The 20519-nt window shown below is 42.7% G+C and overlaps 1 protein-coding gene across 2 annotated transcripts in view; it reads right to left on the bottom strand.

Annotated features, from left to right (window-relative positions):
• The window catches only part of SIK2 (salt inducible kinase 2), a 348026-nt gene that overhangs the window by 28607 nt on the left and 298900 nt on the right, over positions 1–20519 (bottom strand). For both annotated transcript variants that reach the window (XM_069225002.1, XM_069225001.1), the window contains exons 10-14: positions 19905–20148; positions 13581–13868; positions 9534–9697; positions 7093–7206; positions 5567–5658 (exon numbers count right to left, since the gene is read on the bottom strand). In XM_069225002.1, coding sequence (XP_069081103.1) covers positions 5567–5658; positions 7093–7206; positions 9534–9697; positions 13581–13868; positions 19905–20148 — 902 coding nt within the window. The remainder of the gene's footprint in view (positions 1–5566; positions 5659–7092; positions 7207–9533; positions 9698–13580; positions 13869–19904; positions 20149–20519) is intronic.

The raw sequence follows: 20519 nt of genomic DNA, 5'->3' as shown, positions 1-20519 counted from the left end.
TCTATTGGGAAGATGGACTCCTTCACACTGAGGCAAGAGATCCCAAACCTGGTGCCACTAGGAGAGTGGTAGTGCCTCAGGAGTTTAGGGAGTTAATTCTGACCTTAGCTCATGACATTCCTCTTGCTGGGCATTTGGGACAGACCAAGACGTGGGAGAGATTAGTCAACCACTTCTATTGGCCCAACATGTCCCAGAAGGTCAAGGAGTTTTGTGCCTCCTGTGCCACCTGTCAAGCCAGTGGTAAGACAGGTGGACACCCAAAGGCCCCCCTCATTCCACTTCCAGTGGTGGGGGTCCCCTTTGAAAGAGGGGGTGTGGACATAGTGGGTCCACTTGAACCTCCCACAGCCTCAGGGAACCAATACATACTAGTAGTAGTGGATCATGCTACTAGATACCCTGAAGCAATTCCCCTTAGGTCGACTACTGCCCCTGCAGTAGCCAATGCACTCATTGGTATTTTTACCAGAGTGGGATTTCCTAAGGAGGTGGTGTCTGACAGAGGTACCAACTTCATGTCAGCATACCTGAAGCATATGTGGAATGAGTGTGGGGTGACTTACAAATTCACCACACCATACCATCCACAAACCAATGGTCTTGTTGAAAGATTTAACAAGACATTGAAAGGCATGATCACGGGGCTCCCTGAAAAACTCAAAAGGAGATGGGATGTCCTCTTGCCATGTCTACTTTTTGCCAACAGACAAGTGCCTCAGAAGGGAGTAGGGTTTTCCCCCCTTTGAACTTCTGTTTGGCCATCCTGTAAGGGGACCACTAGCTCTTCTGAAAGAAGGCTGGGAGAGACCTCTTCATGAGCCTAAACAAGATAAAGTGGACTATGTACTAGGCCTACGTTCAAGGATGGCAGAGTATATGGAAAAGGCAAGTAAAAACATTGAGGCCAGCCAACAACTCCAGAAGTTGTGGTATGACCAAAAGGCTGCTATGGTTGAGTTTCAACCAGGGCAGAAAGTCTGGGTTCTGGAGCCTGTGGCTCCCAGGGCACTTCAGGACAGATGGAGTGGCCCTTACCCAGTGCTAGAAAGGAAGAGTCAGGTCACCTACCTGGTGGACCTAGGCACTAGCAGGACCCCCAAAAGGGTGATCCATGTGAACCGCCTCAAACTCCTCCATGATAGGGCAGATGTGAATCTGTTGATGGTAACAGATGAGGACCAGGAATCTGAGAGTGAACCTCTCCCTGATCTCATCTCCACAGACCCTAAAGATGGTTCAGTAGATGGAGTGATCTATTCAGACACCCTCTCTGGCCAACAGCAATCTGACTGTAGGAAGGTCCTGCAACAGTTTGCTGAGCTCTTTTCCCTAACCCCTGGTCAGACACACCTGTGTACCCATGATGTGGACACAGGAGACAGCATGCCTGTCAAAAACAACATTTTTAGACAGTCTGACCAAGTTAAGGAAAGCATCAAAGTGGAAGACCACAAGATGCTGGAATTGGGAGTCACTGAGCACTCTGACAGCCTCTGGGCTAGCCCAGTGGTCTTAGTCCCCAAACCTCACACCAAGGATGAAAAGAGAGAGTTCTGTGTGGACTACAGAGGACTTAATTCTGTCACCAAGACAGATGCCCATCCCATTTCAAGGGCAGATGAATTGATAGACAAACTGGGTGCTGCCAAATACTTAAGTACCTTTGACTTTTGCAGCAGGGTACTGGCTAATCAAAATGGCACCAGGAGCAAAAGAAAAGACAGCATTCTCCACACCTGATGGGCATTATCAGTTTACTGTTATGCCCTTTGGTTTAAAGAATGCCCCTGCCACCTTCCAAAGGTTGGTGAATCAAGTCCATGCTGGCTTGGAGTCCTTTAGTGCAGTTTATCTTGACGATATTGCTGTCTTTAGCTCCAAATGGCAGGATCACCTGGTCCACCTGAAGAAGGTTTGAAGGCCCTGCAAGCAGCAGGCCTCTCTATCAAGGCATCCAAATGCCAGATAGGGCAGGGAACTGTGGTTTACTTGGGACACCTTGGAGGTGGAGGCCAAGTCCAGCCACTCAGGCCTAAGATCCAGACTATTCTGGACTGGGCAGCTCCAAAAACCCAGACTCAAGTCAGGGCATTCCTTGGCTTGACTGGGTACTACAGGAGGTTTGTGAAGGGATATGGATCTATAGTGACACCCCTCACAGAACTTACCTCCAAGAAAGTGCCCAAGAAGGTAAACTGGACTGTAGAATGCCAACAGGCCTTCGACACCCTGAAACAAGCAATGTGCACAGCACCAGTTCTCAAAGCTCCAGATTACTCCAAGCAGTTCATTGTGCAGACTGATGCCTCTGAACATGGGATAGAGGCAGTTTTGTCCCAAACAAATGATGATGGCCTTGACCAGCCTGTTGCTTTCATTAGCAGGAGGTTACTCCCCAGGGAGTAGCGTTGGGAGTGCCATTGAGAGGGAGGCCTTTGCTGTGGTTTGGTCCCTGAAGAAGCGGAGACCATACCTCTTTGGTACTCACTTTTTAGTTCAAACTGACCACAGACCTCTCAGATGGCCAATGCAAATGAAAGGTGAAAATCCCAAACTGTTGAGGTGGTCCATCTCCCTACAGGGAATGGACTTTATAGTGGAACACAGACCTGGGACTGCCCATGCCAATGCAGATGGCCTTTGTAGGTTCTTCCAATTAGAAAATGAAGACTCTCTTGGGAAAGGTTAGTCTCATCCTCTTTCATTTGGGGTGGGGGGTGGGGGGGGCTTGTTTACCAATGATACTAAAACACATAAGCAACAAAGTTCACAAGTTCGTTTTCTGTACTACATTCTTTATACTGTGAGCAGGAAATGAGAATCTGAATTCGGGTGATACACCTGTCAGCTTTTCAAGAGCTTCATGACTCGTAAGGAAATGTATTCCAGAAAAGTTCTGTAGCTCTGTACATGCTGAAATACTATGGAAGCACTTCAACCATCTGACGTACAATATAAATGACATATCTGGACTGCAGTGGGCTTGTATCAAAGAGGCAGGTTATTTCAAATGAAACGCTCTGCATTGCCTTTGTTGTTTTAGTGAAGAACAGGACAGGGGTTCAGTACAGTAATGCAAACCGAGAGCCAAAGCTGTGGTGACAGCTCACCTGCCAACTTATATATTTATTTCACCAAATGAGGAGGGTGGTGGGGAGTTATGCGAAGAGCCACTCTGCCCCTCACCAAGTCCCCCTCCCAAAACAAATAATTAAAAGGGTCGCCAATATGTTGACGTTTTTTCACACCACATAATGGACATCAGCTGCTCATTGCTTCCAAAGGCCAAATGGAAATCCACCTTGGACAGTGGTTTTCAGCTTGTTTTCTCTGCCACCATGTGATTTTGGTTCCTCAATGGGTGACCATGTGAAGCGAGCCAAAATCATGTGTCACACTGTGGCACCATGAGTTGGCAAGAGTGGGACAGAGCGCTCAGATTTCTGTGATCCAAAGGTGGGTGGCTGCTCTTAGTGTAGGGCTAACAATTCGTTTGGATGGACTTGGGAAACATGAGGGCACTTCTGGAAGAGAAAACATCTGAGTTGGATGGGTTTACTGAGTCGAGCAGTAGATGTGGATAAAATGTATGAGTAATGCTTATTTATGGGTAACCCATGAACTGCAGCTGTTATTACAGTTATGAAGTCATGGCTTGTCGAAATTTACTATCTGTGTTTTTTTGGCAATAAGTGTGCTGTTAGTGCAAACTTTTTAATGCCTTAACGTACTCCTCTATTTAAAAATGGCACACTGACACTCCTGAAACAACTTAACTGGGCTAATAGTGTGCTATTTTGAAGAGCTGGTCAGTCTCAGGCTGCAAAGCTGGTTTGGTCTAGTTCTCTTTATGGTGCCCTTATTAAGGCTGCTCTCCAGACACAGCCTTTTGTGTGGAGCAGTGCTTCTCACAGCCGGCTGCGCTGGGGATGTCTGTGTGTGGAAGTATCCGCAGCATGGGCACAGTGAGGTGTGGGACCGCTGTGCCTGGCTCTCAGGCTACATGGGGTGGCAGCTACAGGCCAACAATAGAGCAGGTCCGGCCTGGAGGTTTCCTCACCTTGAACAACAGAGGCTGTGGTCCCAAACTCTCCCTGACCGTACACAAGGTGGCAGTGGTCAGAAGGGACTAGTCACAGCTCCTTGCTAGCAATGTCTTTGTAGAGTCTGAGTGTGGCCCTATCTTTATTCCTGTCACTTCAGTGTCTGTCTCCACCCTCCACCCACAAGAATACAGACAATACATGTATACTGTCTGGGGAGGTTCCCTCACACAATCTTCTGCTTTGCTAAACTAGGGGCATCCAAAACTGATCCAACTTTGCCGTTAAAATACACTGAGCCACACTTTAGTGGCAAACATCAGAAGACATCAACTCTAGTATTTGAAGAATCACCCTTTTGATATTTCCATTTTTTACTCTGTATATTCTTACATGCTTTCATGTGGTTATGATCAAGAGGTCACTTCTTTCTTTGAATGTAGTCTAAAGCTCTCAATAGTTCCTTATATATGCATCCAGCCACAACGTTATGCTTCCAACCCTTAAGCTGGTTAGCTGCCCTTGCAGTTTGCTCGATTCTACTGTTTATCAATATTACTTAATACAGCCCTTAACTACATGCAAATAATGATTTCTACAGTTTTACATGCCATCTGAAAAAGCAGCCTCTATATTCCTAACCCCAAACATGGAAAATTGCACTTAAATTACACCTTCCAATTGCTGCCTCTCCTTTTTTCTTTCAAATTAACCTCTCCCTACTTTCCATCATCTGCGTACCCCTTGTCTCTCTGAGCACAGCCTACTCTAAGTCATTGGCATATTGGCCTTAATCTCTATTATTGTATGCCTGAAAATTGCTCCGACTTCATTTCAAGGATCAAAGTCTCTCCTTCTTTGAGAGTCATACACCTAGAACCTAACAATACATAATCTCTACCAACCAGCTGCAAAAACGGATATCCGTCCCGCCCCAACTAAGGATCATATTTAACTCTATTAATTTAACCTACAACAAAGAAACGAAAGTAAATGCATGGAATGATTTCCTTGAGAGCACAAGGCTAACTGCAACAACCACCAGTACCAATAACCGCTTGATTAACCACTAACCCTGGATTCCAGAGCAGTGGTCGCCTGGTGTAAAGTGCTTCAATGCCTTATCAGGTTTAGGAAACACTATATTAATGCAATTATAATTAAAACGAACAAATATATTTCAGGATAACTGGTAACCAACAGAGGTACTGATACCAGTGCAATCTCTACTACATTCCTCTGAAAAAAACACAGCAATTAACCTTAGTGTCCAGGTGTGTCCCAGGACAGTTGCCACTTTGTTTTTAGGGTAAATAGATCAGATTTCTTTTTGGTAAAGGCAAGTTAACGTAACTGCGACACATATTAAGGGGTCAGTTGTTTCCCAGAACACAATACAATCTCCCGTTTATTATCTTTAATGAAGAGAGACATTCTCCAACTGGGAAGGGGAAAAAGATGTGGTAGGATTGGAGCAGGTTACCCTTACTTAACACACGTAACTACGACAGTCTTCTTACCTGTGCTCCTGTAACTGCTGCTCTAGGCTTCTGGGTGCTTCTTTACAGTACATCGGGCAACTGTTCTGGGTATTTGCAAGCAAGCTGACTTTCTGTAAAAGTCACAAAATACAAGGGATGACATAAGGTGCCAAACTATGAAGATAAGTGCTTTTTATGTCTAGTACCCAAAGTGTCTGCACACCATGCCTGTGAAACGTGTGTCACCAATGTGTTGAAACTAACAGAAGTAGAACAGAGAGGGTTATGTGGTCACCAGTGTCACAGAGTGTCTTTTCACAGAATATCTTACTATGTTGGGTAAGTGTTTGTCCACGAATACACCAGGGTTTGATGAGGAGTACACTTTGGAACTGAGTGGCACTGAGAGTGAGTATTCCATGGGTGTAATTGGGACCCCTCCTGGGACATAAAACATGTGAATGTTTTTCCCCGAGTGTCTTTTTACAGAATATCTTACTATGTTGGGTAAGTGTTTGTCCAAGAATACACCAGGGTTTGATGAGGAGTACATTTTGGAACTGAGTGGCGCTGAGAGTGAGTATTCCATGGGTGTAATTGGGACCCCTCCTAGGACATAAAACATGTGAATGTTTTTCCCTAGTGTACCCTGTGGAAATTAATACCTCTCTTCTGTGTGCACTGTGGAATTAAGTGCGGTGTCAGAGCATGCTATGAGGGAAGAGTGTATATCCCTGATTACACAGAGTGGGAGGGCCTTTCCGTGTGTGTACCTGCTGTGTGAGTGGGTCTGACCTAGAGTACTCTAAGAATGGGTGGGTTTGTTCCAGCGTTCCACTGGATGCCCAAGTACACGCTGGTAGGAGGTGGCATATTCCCAAGTAGACTGAGGGAGTGAGTAGATGTTTTTTCTGAGAACACCATACGAGTGAGCCTTGCCGTACAAACAGGATATGAGTCTGTAAATTAATATGCTGTGGGGGTGAGATAAGGCAACTGTTTTTAATTACACAGTCACATCAGTGGAATATTCCCTGATTAGACCATGGCAGGTAACAAGTCTGTTCACGGGTACGCTATGGAAGTAGATAAGCCTTTCCCTCTTTCCACTTAAGTGGCGAGATGAATTTCACTAGCTACAGAGTAGCACATAAGCTATTCAGTCCTCCTTCAGCAATACAAGTTTCCATTTGAGGATGCTTTTGTAATTGCTGTGGAAAGATCTTTTAAAAACTCAAGACTACTTAAATGAAAAACACCTGTCTGACTCACCAGAGGACTCACTCTGCCTTAAAATCATTCAGCAATTGATGAATATCTACCACTATGTTAGTCTAATACCACCTTCCCTAAACAGTTTGCAAACTGTGTGGTTCTTCACCAAACCTTTTGTATTCCTGCGGTCCATCTGTCAAAACGATTGGATTTATAAACAGGATAACACCAGTATGAAAAGTGATTCAAAAATGAAATGGAAACTCTGTTTATCCCAAACTTTCAAAGACTTTAGTTGAGACATTATTGCTATGCCCTTGGGCTTGCCTCATTTCTCCAGATCAACATACCTGTAGTCTGTGCTGCAAGTACTGTGTTTCCAGGCTTTGTCGCCTGGTCAGCAATTGAGGATGAACTCCGTTGGGGAAGGCTGTCACATTCTTCAGCTGTTGAGCAAAATCATCCTACGAATAAAAGAAGCAGATAAAGCATGTTCAAAAGGTTCACAACTGGTGTGAAACTCAAACTTTGCTAGGTAGGTGTTTTTTAGCTTTGTTTTTTAATTGTTCTCTGTAATCTGGTTTGAGGTCAGATAACAATATTCTATACCAGGGGTCTCCAACCTTTTCCAGAGTGAGAGTTACTTCTGATCAGTGAAAATTATCATGAGCTACTGAAGGCTAAACAACTCACGTATTACTATCCGACACAACCGCGCTCAGCTTCACTGACTTTAACCCTAATGTCTGAAGAGCCAGATGCTATCCCTTGAGCAAAATACTTTGACTAGGGGCCATGACAGGGCTATCATGTTTGGCAGTGAGAGCGTGGTCTTTGGGGATGTATGAACATCTGTGCGTATGAATTGAAAATATGTGTATGGGTAACTGAGAGCCTGTGTTGTATGTACCTGTGGCACTGGACATACCTTACGCCATATGTGGCACCGTTAAATGTATAACACAAATATGTAACCATTTCTTTTTAAATGGCAGGAATTTAAGGTGCAAAAATGTTCATAATGTGAAACATTGTTCTGCATTTTACATTTCTCCCATTTAAGCATTCTCTGACTTAAACAGTGACTATTTTTCAGTTAAAAATATGACACAGTGTTCTACTAGGCGCAAGAGGCCTGCAGTTTATAAATGCAACACTTTGGAAAACAACTTGAGAAAATTAAAATTAAAAGGTAACTGAATCATAAGGTAATTTTTCTTTTTAAATTTCTCTGACTTAAAAGCTTTGAGAAATCTCATTTTGTTCTCTCCTCCAATCCTGAGATGACAAGGACGTTTATTCAAGAGTTAAATTACCTTAGTGCTTCAGTTGCTCACCTCTGTGCTCTGGGTCATAAATCTGACCCCAGGACTGCTCCTTATCGGACACTGCTATTTCTTCAGCCTCAATATAATGATGTAAAATAAACACAGACTTACCTTAGGTTTAAAAGGAAAAATGTGACCACATGCCTATTTAAAATGAACTTAAGGCTGTGAGCTACTCCGAAAGGGTCCAAGAGCTCCTGGTAGCTCGCGATCGACTGATTGGAGACACCTGTTCTATACAGTTCTAGTCAATTTAAACAAGAGAGGGGTAATTGACAACTCTTTATTTCTACATTAATGTTTTACCATATAGCACACAACTCTTGCATGCATCTGGTGACTTCTCTTTCAAAAGACATTGCTTGGTTATAGAAGGTGGGTTTGGACGCCACATGTAAGCTTGACAAAGGGTTTCCAGAGGGTGGGGGTGTGGGGCTATTTTCTTGGCTAGCTGTGCAACTTTGTTTTTTTACAAGAAACCAAGGGAGGAATAATAGGATGGAGGGATGGGAGGGTGAGTACACTGTGCTGCTCGTGAGGGAACCAGTGCTATTTAGGATCTCAGCCTCAAAAATGTCTGTCACATCTTCACAGTGTTGTTGTGAAGAGCAGTGGGAGAGTTGATTGGCACCACAGGACTCAACTCTCCTTGATAAATGTTAGAGGTCACTCTTCGGCCTATTGAATTAAACTATAAATAAGGAACCATTTGGGTCTAGTTCACAATATGAACATAACATCTTTAACATGATTCCTTCAATGAGATGTAGAACGATTGGAGAGAATGTAATGGCCCCATCCTAGTGCATATAAAGCAACAGAAACAAGATACTCTAGGGAGCTGCCATCTGTCAGACGCCTATTAGCAATGTCTCTAGCTGAACAATGATGCATCTTCCTCTTCGAGAGTGGGCAGGTGTATTTCAACAAATCAAAAGGTGACCCAGAATTTACTCACTGACTACCCATTAAAAGTATTCTTGTAAAACAGAGAACACCAAAGTCTCCGATCCCAATTAAATTACAAATTTGGGGCTGGAAACTACTTCAGACAAAAGATAAATTCTCCATGCCCATAATGGGCACTCTAATTTCCTCATTGTTTAGGCTGCTTCTGGCATTTAAGAGAAGATCCTTCTACTTCTAATGCTCGGTTTTCTACGATTCCTACAAAAGAACCACCCAATTTTTTCCAAAGAGAACACACTTAAACATAGCTGAAAAGCGTCTTGTAGGTTATGCATTTGACTAAAACATGTACCTGGTACAGGTACCAGCATTCCTTAGAAGAAAGAAAAACATATTTCAGTAAAAAAAAAAATTCTCAAAAATTAATGCATACATTATGGATAGTAAAACAAACAGCAAGGAACTGTTAAAGAGATCTTTCTTTAGCGATTTTACCTCAAACTGAAACAGTGGAAACAATATATTTGGTTTCCCACGTGCATAATGCAATGTACCTGAGGGTTGTCATTCATGAGGTCTTGAAGAAGAGGCCCTGAAGGTGGCAGGCTGGGATCTTCACCAGAGCCGATGTGCTCGTACATCATTTGGACCTTGTTGAGCTCCAGAATGCCTTTGGTTCTCGCCAGATTCTGAAGGTGCTGTCGAAATGCCACAATTCCTAATCAAGATCCAAAGATTGCAAATTTTAGAAAGTGCACTCAGTGTTCAAACCAGTATAACTGCAACAAGGTACTTCTATTAAAGTCTATGTCACTTGTTTTAATGAACATGTAATTTGCTGACCTTGCAATAGGTGCATTAATCCCATAAACTAACGGACACCATATTACCCTTTCCCTTCTTAGCTGACCGCATAATTGTGGAAAATGGAACAATGTCACCAACCAGCACTGCTGCAATTAGTGTCCACCTACTCGCCTCCTAAACAAACGTACAACTGACAAATTATGAAATGCGTGAATTGGATCAGCTGAGCTTTCACTCTCCTATAAATGAGGTGCAAACAAGCGCAGAGTATTGACATTCTGTTCAGATTATTGCAATAGATATGCTTGGTGGATGGTTCATTTGGGGCTGTTCCCTCACTGTTCCTCAACAATAGCTGGAGAGGTGGATCACCAGAAATCATGCTCACTTTACCACTGTAGACTCCTTCTTGGAATGGAGCTTTGACTTTGTTCCCACAATACTATACATCTGTGCACAAGAGGCATTTATGAATTCTTTTACCAAGCCCCCTCACCAATCCTTGCTGGAAGTCAGTTCTTGTGCATTTACTGCTCGCACTGGGATGAGCTTTTTAATGTTACTTCGACTGCTCTAGCATCAAGCTTGGTCTCTAGACTCCTCAATCAAGGACCACACCTAAACCTGAGGTCAGCTCTCCTCTACTGCATCCAGGGTCGGCTTTTGGGAGTTGCGACCGCACCGGGCGCGGACCTCAGGGGGGTGCTGTGTTTAGCAATAACTTCTGAAACTTGCGATTTAAAAGCACCTGCTGAAAAGCTCCTTGTGCGTCCAGCCTTCAAGAAACAATTAAAAAGTCAAGATGCCTCTTGTGATTAATGTTCCTGCTAGAGAGAGAGATGGGAGTTTTTGACTCAACATAAAGTAGCGTAGAGGGTTAATATGCCTGCTGCAAAGAACAGAAATATGGGGCATATTTATGAAAAGTTTTCTTGCACCCCTTAGCACCTCCGTAACGCTACCATGTGTGCTTCATATTTAAAATATGGCACACCATGGCGGTAGTTAGGGGACTAGTGTCAGAATGTTTTACCCTAGTCCGGCACTTTGCAGGATTACCATAATGCCACCTTTGCATACATTATGCCTGGTGCAGGCATAATGTAGCACAATGGGATACAAAGTGGTGCAGTGCGGCACTTTGTAAGTATGGCACGGCGTTTTTGGCCTTCTAACACCAAATTAGCATTAAAAAAAAATAACACTAATGTGATGTTAGAATGGCGCTAGGGCCTCTTAAATATGCCCCTATCTTTTATGTGGATAGCTGAGTGGATTAATAAAGCCAGCATTTACAAGCGATTTAAAACACATGAATGTATGTGACACTTCCGGTCTGTCTTCGTCCAAGTGACAACCTTTCAGGTATATCTTTGCTTTTAGACATCACCTTTCCTTCCTTTCATCAGCTTCCTTGTAAGCGTCAGTTGTTTCGCTCTTAACTCTTCCTATGAGAGCCCTAATTCATCTTCACTATTCTGTTGTTTCAGAAAGTGTTGTTCGCCTGTAATGGTTTGTCTACATCGGTGATGAGGTTTCAACTAATGCACCTGGATATCTCTGCTCTGCAGATCGGGCCTTCTTGATGCATTAATGGATCTATTCACTTATCCTTCACTCATAAATGAAAATATGACATGATACTGTGGAACGCTTATGCACGCAATCACCTGGATCCAACAGCGTCCATGCAGCTGAGAGAAAGAAAGCATATTAAGAGGCTCATGTTCAGTGTTAAGGAAAGGGTGGCATGATATTTAACGCGTTATGAGTAGAATTCACTTAAGCGCACATTACATTGACTACCTCTCTTGCCCTTGATTAGATATTCGGATCGGTCTGTCGGATCTGCAGTGTGTAGCGATAAATACGTAGTTCAAAACAAAGGACACGAAAATGCGAACATGAGCTGCACACAGTACCACTTGGCAAGTTTCATCTCAGCAGACGACGAACGGAGTGAAGTGGTTAACAACAGTATTTGAGATGACGTCTCCTGGCTTCTCCACATCTCACTGGTCAACAATACCAAATAAACTGCAGACACAGATAGTTTGGCCACTCTGTTCCATATCATTAGGACACCACGTTTCCTGTCGTGGGATTTTTGTTAACTACTGACAGGAGAGTTTGGTCCAAATGTTTTACTGGAAGCAAACCACGACAGCTAAGCACAGTGCATGAAATGAAAGCAGGAGTGGAAATATGGGGCCTTTGAAAAGGAGCTTCCTGAATTAGGACATGGCTTAATTGGACATAAGCTCATCAATGTGAACAAGTAGTAGTGTGAAGAGGTTGACTACCTCTCTTGCTACTCATTTAATAGAAATTTTGATTTGTCTTTTTCCGATATGCAGTGTGTAAGTGTGTAGAGATCAGAGGAAAAGGAACATTGACTAAGTAAATACCGTTTTTTTTAAGAAAGGACACTAAAATGGGTACAAATGAGTTGCACACAATACCACTTGCCAAGCTGCATCTCAGAAGGTGACTATATGGTGTGATTCATTTAGATACAACTATTGGTCTAAATGTACAACACCTTTAAAAAATGGCCATTTGCTACTCTAGCTGCCAGTGGTGGAATCTTATGTCCCTACGAGTGACCATGAGAACTAGATAAAATTATGTTTATAAACCATTTTTCAGGTGGAGCAATATTACCATTTTTCAGGTGAAGTAATATTTCAAAATAACTAGCACCATGTCTTCCAAAGAGTCCTGGATTAGTTGGAGAAAAGGGCCCATTGCCACTTTACAAGGAAACACAAGTCTACGGATAATATGATTAACAGCCATGACCAAACATGCTGGGCTGGTGTAAGAATACCCCTTCTCACTTCTCAGAAAAGCACCCCAATATCTGATTGGCCAATGTATGCTATAAAGAAAACTAAATAAATGATGTAGGATTTAATTATGATTCTAGATATTCCAACCAAGATCTTCAACAAACCCCCTTGCGCCCTACCTCCAGCCATCAGGCTTAACACTTGACAAAACATTTTTCTGCAGGTGAGCACTAGTGCCCAAAATCACACGAACAAGCATTTTTGTTGTAAAATATTACACTTGAACTGTTTAAACCATTAAGCACGCTCACCTGCAGGTAAACCATTTATTACGTTAAAAAAATAAATTACATTCCAAATTTAAAACTCAGTCCATTACGGAAGCATTGGTACCAATACATAAAACTAATACATATAAGTATCAACTTTTCAAAAAATGACTCATTTCGTACCAAAACACTGACATATTAGCTTTATTGGTAATATTAAATGTTTCCTTTATCAGAGTGGTTGTCATATTTTTGCTTCTGGCCCCTAACCACACCTCTGCATTCTAGAATCACCCAGAAGTGAGAGAAAGCCATGACCTAGAACGAAAGAAGTATTTGCAAGCATACTTGAATCATTCTGATAGTTGAGAAAATTATTCTGCATGTGTTCTAGGTTGAACTGGAAGTGTGAGAAATCGCTGTAGTACACAGTCTGCAACACAGAACAAACCGCTGTATTCCAGAATGATCCCATGTCATAGAGACGCGTAGGTGCATATTCTAAACTGATCTTATTGTGAGACAATTTGCTTCCCCTGTTTAGAAATATTTAGAAGAAATACCTTGCACATAGTCTAGCTTCAGTTCACATTCTACACTGATTTAATAGGTTGGAAAATTGATAGTGTAAGCATTCTAGAGCAGGGAAAGAATCTTGAATGCATTCTTGAACGTTAAGATATTTTTCTGTGCTTTCTATAATGAACTGAAAGGTGAGAATCGTATCTCTTACCTTGTGTTAATGAAGTATCTGATGCTCTTCTCCCCTCCCGGAAGCTGACCGGGGATCTGTTGTGCGCCTCACGTTTCTGAGATGTTAACACCTGCATGGCAGCAGGGTTGGCGGGTCGCATACCCAGGAATTGGGGAGTCATGCGGGTCACTGGCTGGTTCACAAGCACCACCTCCTTCATTGCCGGAGCCTCTTCGAGGAAGTTGAGGTCGTTTTGGATGGAGCCTATGTCATACTCTGAGTCCACGCTTCCCAAAGATGGGTTGTTGGCCATGCCTAAGTGTTTTCCTTGCAAAGTAAAAAGGAAATGATGCTATTAAAATTGGCATAATTTGTGAAAGTAAAAAGCTAATCACTCCGTTGATTTTTTTAAAAATAAAAACCAGTATTTTGTTCAATAATTTCATGTAGTGGAGTTTTTGAATCTGTGAAATTCTCAAATTTTATTTGATGAGCTTTAAATGGCATCGGTTTCTGGTATGAAATTTTAAGCCACTGCAGACCTCTATTATCACCAAAAAAAAAGTAAGGGAAAATCAAGCAAAATTTTCAGGCGCTCTTCTCACCAGCAATGTGCCTGAAGCCCACAAGAAGACAAATAATATTTTAAGGCAGGAGCCTGAAGACCATTCTTCAATCTCTAATTCTGTTGTTTACAAAAACAGCAACTGGCACCTCACTGGTCATTTCAATGGAGTGAATATAAAGGGCTGCTACTTATGGAATTCCCAGCATAGTGAGCACAAAGTGTGTCCAAAACGTTACTTAATGTTTCCAAACAAATATGTGGCGCATGAAATTCCACCTACAACCAGAGGTACAAAAATGTGAAGAAGTGGAGCATGGAGTGAGCTAGATACAGCTAGGGGCACTGTATATGGCATAAGGAGGCATGAATTGGTACATGTGACAGACTGGAAAGGCCTGTGGGACCCTGCTTACTGTCCATCATACCAGAGCTGGTCATTAATCAGAAGAAACCACGTACATGTACCACCTATAGTTTCTGGAAACTTCTCACTCCTTAATAATATGCAACTTTTTTTAAGAAACCAGAAAGAAAACCTATTATGTTACATTCTAAGGAATATCCCTTAAAGAACGGCCACCCGCCAGAAAAAAACTGTGAAATATGGGTTTCGCCACATTTAATCCCATTTAAATGTTTGCTTTTCCGACTAGCTGTTTTATGGGCTGCTGTGAGTGAGTGGCGCTTACTTTAAGCCTTAGTGGACTGGAAGTGCTAACCTGACCATCTACTGTGAAAGGCTCTGGAACGGTTGCACATGAACAAGCGTGCACATGCATATGTACACATGAAGGTCGAGCATTCGAGTCAACTGTAACTCAGCCAGGTATCTGTGCACTACTAAGGTGTCAGAGGCGACCCTTCATGGGTTAGTGCTGACCATTTATGGTCTTATAATATGAATGGACACTACTAATGTGAGTATGTATATATGAAGTGCTTTACCATAGTATACATTATGGCAGAAACCTGCCCCAAACTACAATTTTGCCACAGCTGGGCCTAAAGACTCGGCTGATGTACCATTAGTATGGTAAATTAGAATGCCTAATGCAGACCTGACATTATTTTTCACATATCTGCACGCCTAGTGCAACCTCAAGATTTATAGTTTTTCTCTGGCTTAGCTCCTAGTCAGATATAGGCCCATGAATCTTCTTGTTGGTCCAGCTGGAGGACCAAAGGCTACACAATAGGACCATTAGCCAGTAGTTAGGCCTGCTCCTGGTAAATGGGAGGGTGAGGACAGAATCTGCATGTGCTAATTATTTTTCACGCTAATTACTCTTCACGCTGCAACTGGCCTGGAAAGGTTCACCTGCACAGAAACAAAGGCAGGTAGCCAGACCACTGGAACCAGTTGCAGAAGTGGCTGTGCTTTGAAGTTTTGGGGAGAAAGGATCAGGCAGCTGTGGCAGTTAGGGTCAGGGCTTAGGCTCTCAGAGAAGGTCTTTCAAGAGACCATTTGCCAGAGTTATCGTGGAAACTCCCAAGATGCAGTGCAGGGTGTTGGGGTGATGATATCTCACCCTGGAATTTGACAGAGGTGCCTTTCTTCTAGGATGTTCTACCCTCACTTAAAAGAAACCTATACAAAGAAGAGACTGGAGGAGGAATGCCCAGCTAGAAGAAAGAATAAGCCTCACTTGTGCAGTGATGAACTCCATGAGTTTAGGACTTCTGCTCTCACCCAGGGACTATGATTTGTTTATCCTGGGACAGTGGCACTGTCCCTCCTCTACACTTCCTGAGGGACTACAGAGGCATAGACCTGCGTGGGCGGGGTTGCGGACCATGAGGAATTCCCTTGATCTTTTGTGGACTGGCCCTACAGGCGTGATCTCCATAAAGAGAAGGCTCCTGGCTTTTACTGATGCACTGACCCATCCAAGCAGCCACAAAGCCACAAAGCCTGAGGAGTGCAGGTAGGAAGGGCACTCTGCCTACTTTGCCCTCTGGGTGCTGCTGCTGAGGGAGACTCCAGGCCCAGGAGAGATGTATATGCCCAGATAAGATATGGGTCCCGTGGAAGGAGCGAGTGCTGAAATAGCAAGCTCTTACAGAAATATTAGAATTTAGAAGCCAGGTGGGTGTGGAAAATCCACTGCTGGTGGATGGAGGGTGCTACTAGGAGCTTAAACCCAAAACTCCCCGCGCATTGTTATGAGAGTGCCACCATTGATATTTTAACCTGCCAGCATGAAGGCATCTGTAATTTGAAATGTAGTGTTGAAGAGTGTGTGAGTAGTACATACTTATCCTTTTGGAAGAAAAAGCACTGAGTGGACAGTAATTTAAAGGGTGTTTATTGTGTGCCTGTGGACTGGGGTAATAGCCCAAGTCAGCAGGCTGAGCACCGCTGACTGCTCTGCCTCACTACCCTGAAAGAATCAAGTGCTACAATGGGGTACCTAGCTACCAGTAGACACATCCGTCACAACTTAAAACCCACTTCCTTAGAAAACTTATTCTCCGAACAACTAATCTAAAATTGAAATGATTTATTTTCTACCTTAGAAGTCCCTTCCAGGTTTGCTCCCTCGCTTATAATCAGCCTAGTATTTTGGAGAGCAATTTACTCCTCTTTCTTCCCAAGAACAAATTTGTCACAAGGAATGGCTCGCCACTACTTCATGCAGCACAGAGGTGGTATCAGCCATTATTTTGCCCCATTTTATTTCCATTTTTAGGCCACAGGCAAGAAACAGGGTATATGGAGGTTAGCACCAAGCATGGAATTAACTACACCTCACTATCCACAACAGGATGTTCTTCAAAAGACACCATGTGTCCTTCCGGGACTGCATACGCATGCACAGGGTTTGGCTTGTCACACTAGTAACGCCACAGGCAGGCTAGGAGAACCTTGGTCACCTATTCCTAAAGAATCTGCATATACCAGACTCAAAAGATACCAGTCAAAGAAGGTGCTGATTAAATGATAAGCTATAGATAAAACAGCAAATCTCTTTGGAAGCATTTACAGGTTAGAATAAAAGTGTATGTTAATCATAGATATTTTAAAAACGTCGACACTAGCTTTGCATTTATTAAAAACAAAAATATGACATGGAAAAGGGAACAGAATATTAAAGGAAGGTGAAGAGAAAATATGTTTACCAAATTCATTCCTCCGGCTTAACGTTTACAGCGCAAACCTTTGTGGATGGAGAAGGACACTAGGCTGTGGTGGGGGGTTGGGAATATAGACATGCAATAGCGCACTGGTGGGCTCCATGCCTGCAATTAGTGATACACATGGACCAAAAGCTCTTTGCCCAGAATCACACGTTTTGATTTGGTGAAGTGCCAAAACCTGGATCTGAATTTATGTCTCGGGCTTCCAAGGTCAGCAATGTGGCTACTAGTCCACAACTCCTCCCCTCTGCCATATGTTTCTTTCCATTGGGGCTTAGAATGTCTTCCTATTATCCTTCCTCACTCCCCCGTGACCCACTGTGCTTTGCATGTTTACATCTATGAGTGTCTCCTTGTTTAACGTGTGGTTTAAACTACGCACCATTTGATTATTTATATTTTTGTTCTTTTTGTCAAATACCCTCGTTGAAGTCATTTAAACAACCCCTATGTAATGTCCATTTGAAGTCAAATTAAAGAAAAGTTAGACAGCAATGATAGGGCACAAAAAAACATTTGCTGAAAAAGCGACCAGGCTGAAATCTTCCAGAGTCCAAGCACACTGGGAGCAGTGGAGTTCCTAAGACTGAGCAGGGAAACACTTAAATATGGTGAAAATCACCTAAATCTCCTTGAAAGGTCCTTCCCATGCTCCTTTGTTATATGTATGTGGTACTCGTATAGCTTGGACCTAGTCAAGGACAGCAGAACTATGTTGAGGGTCAAAAGCAGTTCTCTAAGGTGTGTCGCTAACTCACTCCTGAATTGGAACAGGGTTGGTGCAGTCCTTATGGGTACTGGAATGTTGTTCTACATCCTATGCTAGTTACATGTGATAATGTAGAATACTAAATAAAGTCTGATGAAAAATGTTATAAAGCAAAGATAGCGTAAAAATATTAAACTGAAAAATGTGGAACTTTAAAAAAAATATCTAAATCATATTATAATCACTTCTCATACATTATGGACTTATTTAAATCACAATTAGAATAACCACAATGGGTTACTCAGGAAACATATGTCATCCACCTCTAAGTGGATCTCAAATTCACGCAGAGAGAATTGCTCCGAAATTATTCAGATTATTAGAACGTAAGCTTGAAACCACTCAGAGTTCCTCTTCTCAGGTATGAAACATTCTCGTCTTTGTAACCCCACACAATGGAGACAAAAATTTATGTATTAGCCCCCTCTAAGGTAGTTTTATTCTCCACATTTCTATAGCCTCTGTTCTCACCAATCCAGCATCCACAACAGAGTCATCAATCGTGCACGTTATTTAACCCATCATGAGCTCCCCAGAGTTCTAGCGGCCCACATTGGTAACTATCCGAACAATGTGACGAGGAACCCTATGGTGAAGCATGCCACCCTCGGGGTCGGTGAGGGCTTACAGCCTATTAATATGAATAATTTCTGGGCAATTCTCTCTGAGTGAATGTGAAAGGCATTTAAAGGTCTTATAGATCAATTTCCTGAGTACCTCACCACCGTTATTTTGACACATTTGTGAGGATGTACTCAGGGTTTCTCATCTCCTCTCCTCTCCAATTACTATGTGAACGTCAACCCTCTAATACCTGGGGGTGACAGGTGGTGGTTTTTGTTGTAGTTTTATATTTTTGCAGGCCTTTTTCACTTGCTAATTATTAACAGAGAAGAAGCATGAACAATGGCACTTTACATTTAATTTTTAAAAAAATGAACAGCAGACAAACCGAGTACTCTGTAGGGGTTATGGTGTACTGACGTTAGGTAGGCTTCTGTATGGGCGTTTAGCCCACAGTGTCTTTCATACAATGTGAATCCTGCACTTTTAGTGACATATGCATAAAAATAAAACGCACCAGACATTTAGCAGGACAGTCACATAAGTCTCCTCCTCGTGCACCCCTTCATCAAAGGGATCACAAGCAGAACCAAAGCACGTGCAGAATATATAACCTTTACTTTAACTAGCACCAACAATTGCTATCCTGAACATATCATTTTAAGTAAACTCTGTAGTGGTTAACAAACTGAATAGTCTCTTCTGCTTGAGTAATCGAGACTGGACTGAACATACATTTCTATGGCCTACGTCCCTGAATACCCTTGGTAAAACAAAAAAACGTGAAAACCGAGTGTGCTGCTTTGGAAATTAAACAAGCTGCGGTTGTAACAAACAGAGTGTTAACTTTTCAAGTTAAAAGGCATCAAGTGATAAATCCACTTCTATCCGGACTACTTTTGGAACAGTAATATACTTGTTCCCACCTGTGTCCCTGCTGTTTTGTTCATTTTTAAAGCTCTGGTAATTCCCCTGTGCACAGCCCTGCATCTGCCTACTTCCCAGAAGATGTTAAGCGGGCACTGCTATGCACTGCTTGAAATGGAAAAATTAAAGTGTAGGTACTCTGTGCCAGAGTACCTGCTTGTTTCCGAGAAGTGCCGGTACTCTCCAATTAAAAAGTATTACGTTTTTCCTGAGATGTGCCGGTACTCACCCTCTCAAAATAAAAAAGTGCCGGTACTCAGTACCGGCCCATTTAAAGCACTGCTGCTATGCCTTATTTGGCGGTCCTTTAATAGCATGGCCCATGTCCTACAAAGCAACCTCAGACATCAATGTGAAGGAAGGACCACAAACTATACACAAAGTAAAGCACAGATACCTTCCAACTCCGTGCTCGCGCTCGGCAGCATGACAAGCTGGTTGGTGACTTCAGCCAGCGTGTGACGTCTTTGTCCAGAGCGGGCGGCTTGGAAGGTCTTGAACGTGTGCGTCGGGTCGTCCTCGGAGTCGTCCTCCGTTTCAATTCCCTCATCGATCGAAGTTTCCATCATGTTGCTAGGCAACGACTGGCATCCTTTCCTCATCGCCACCGGTGGTAAGGGGTCAAGCATGCAGCCGTTAACCTATTTAGCACAAGGTGAGAAAAGTACACAGCCATTTGATTTAACCAGAAAGTTTATTCTCAGGTGTCACAGAACTAGGTGTTGTGAACATCAGTCTTACGATGATAAATAATTACTGGACTGGAAAAAAAAAGAAAAAAAAACAGTATTTCTCAAACAGTACAGTTAAGAACATTCGGACAAAGATTCCAACTTCCCCATACCTTATAATTTTTCCAGAATTTACAAAACACAACACGAAACCAACTGACATTTCTTTAAGTTACAGGCTTTTATTTTTTAATAATCTTCATTATATAAGATTTGGCCTACGTTCTGTAACTGCCCTGGTCAATTACTGAAAACAAAGAAAACGGCATGGCATGTCCAGT

This window comes from Pleurodeles waltl, chromosome 3_1, assembly GCF_031143425.1.
Source record: "Pleurodeles waltl isolate 20211129_DDA chromosome 3_1, aPleWal1.hap1.20221129, whole genome shotgun sequence".
NCBI classification, from domain to species: Eukaryota; Metazoa; Chordata; class Amphibia; order Caudata; family Salamandridae; genus Pleurodeles; species Pleurodeles waltl.
The sequence above is the reverse complement of the archived record's forward strand: the minus strand, read 5'-3'. Positions and strand labels throughout refer to the sequence as shown.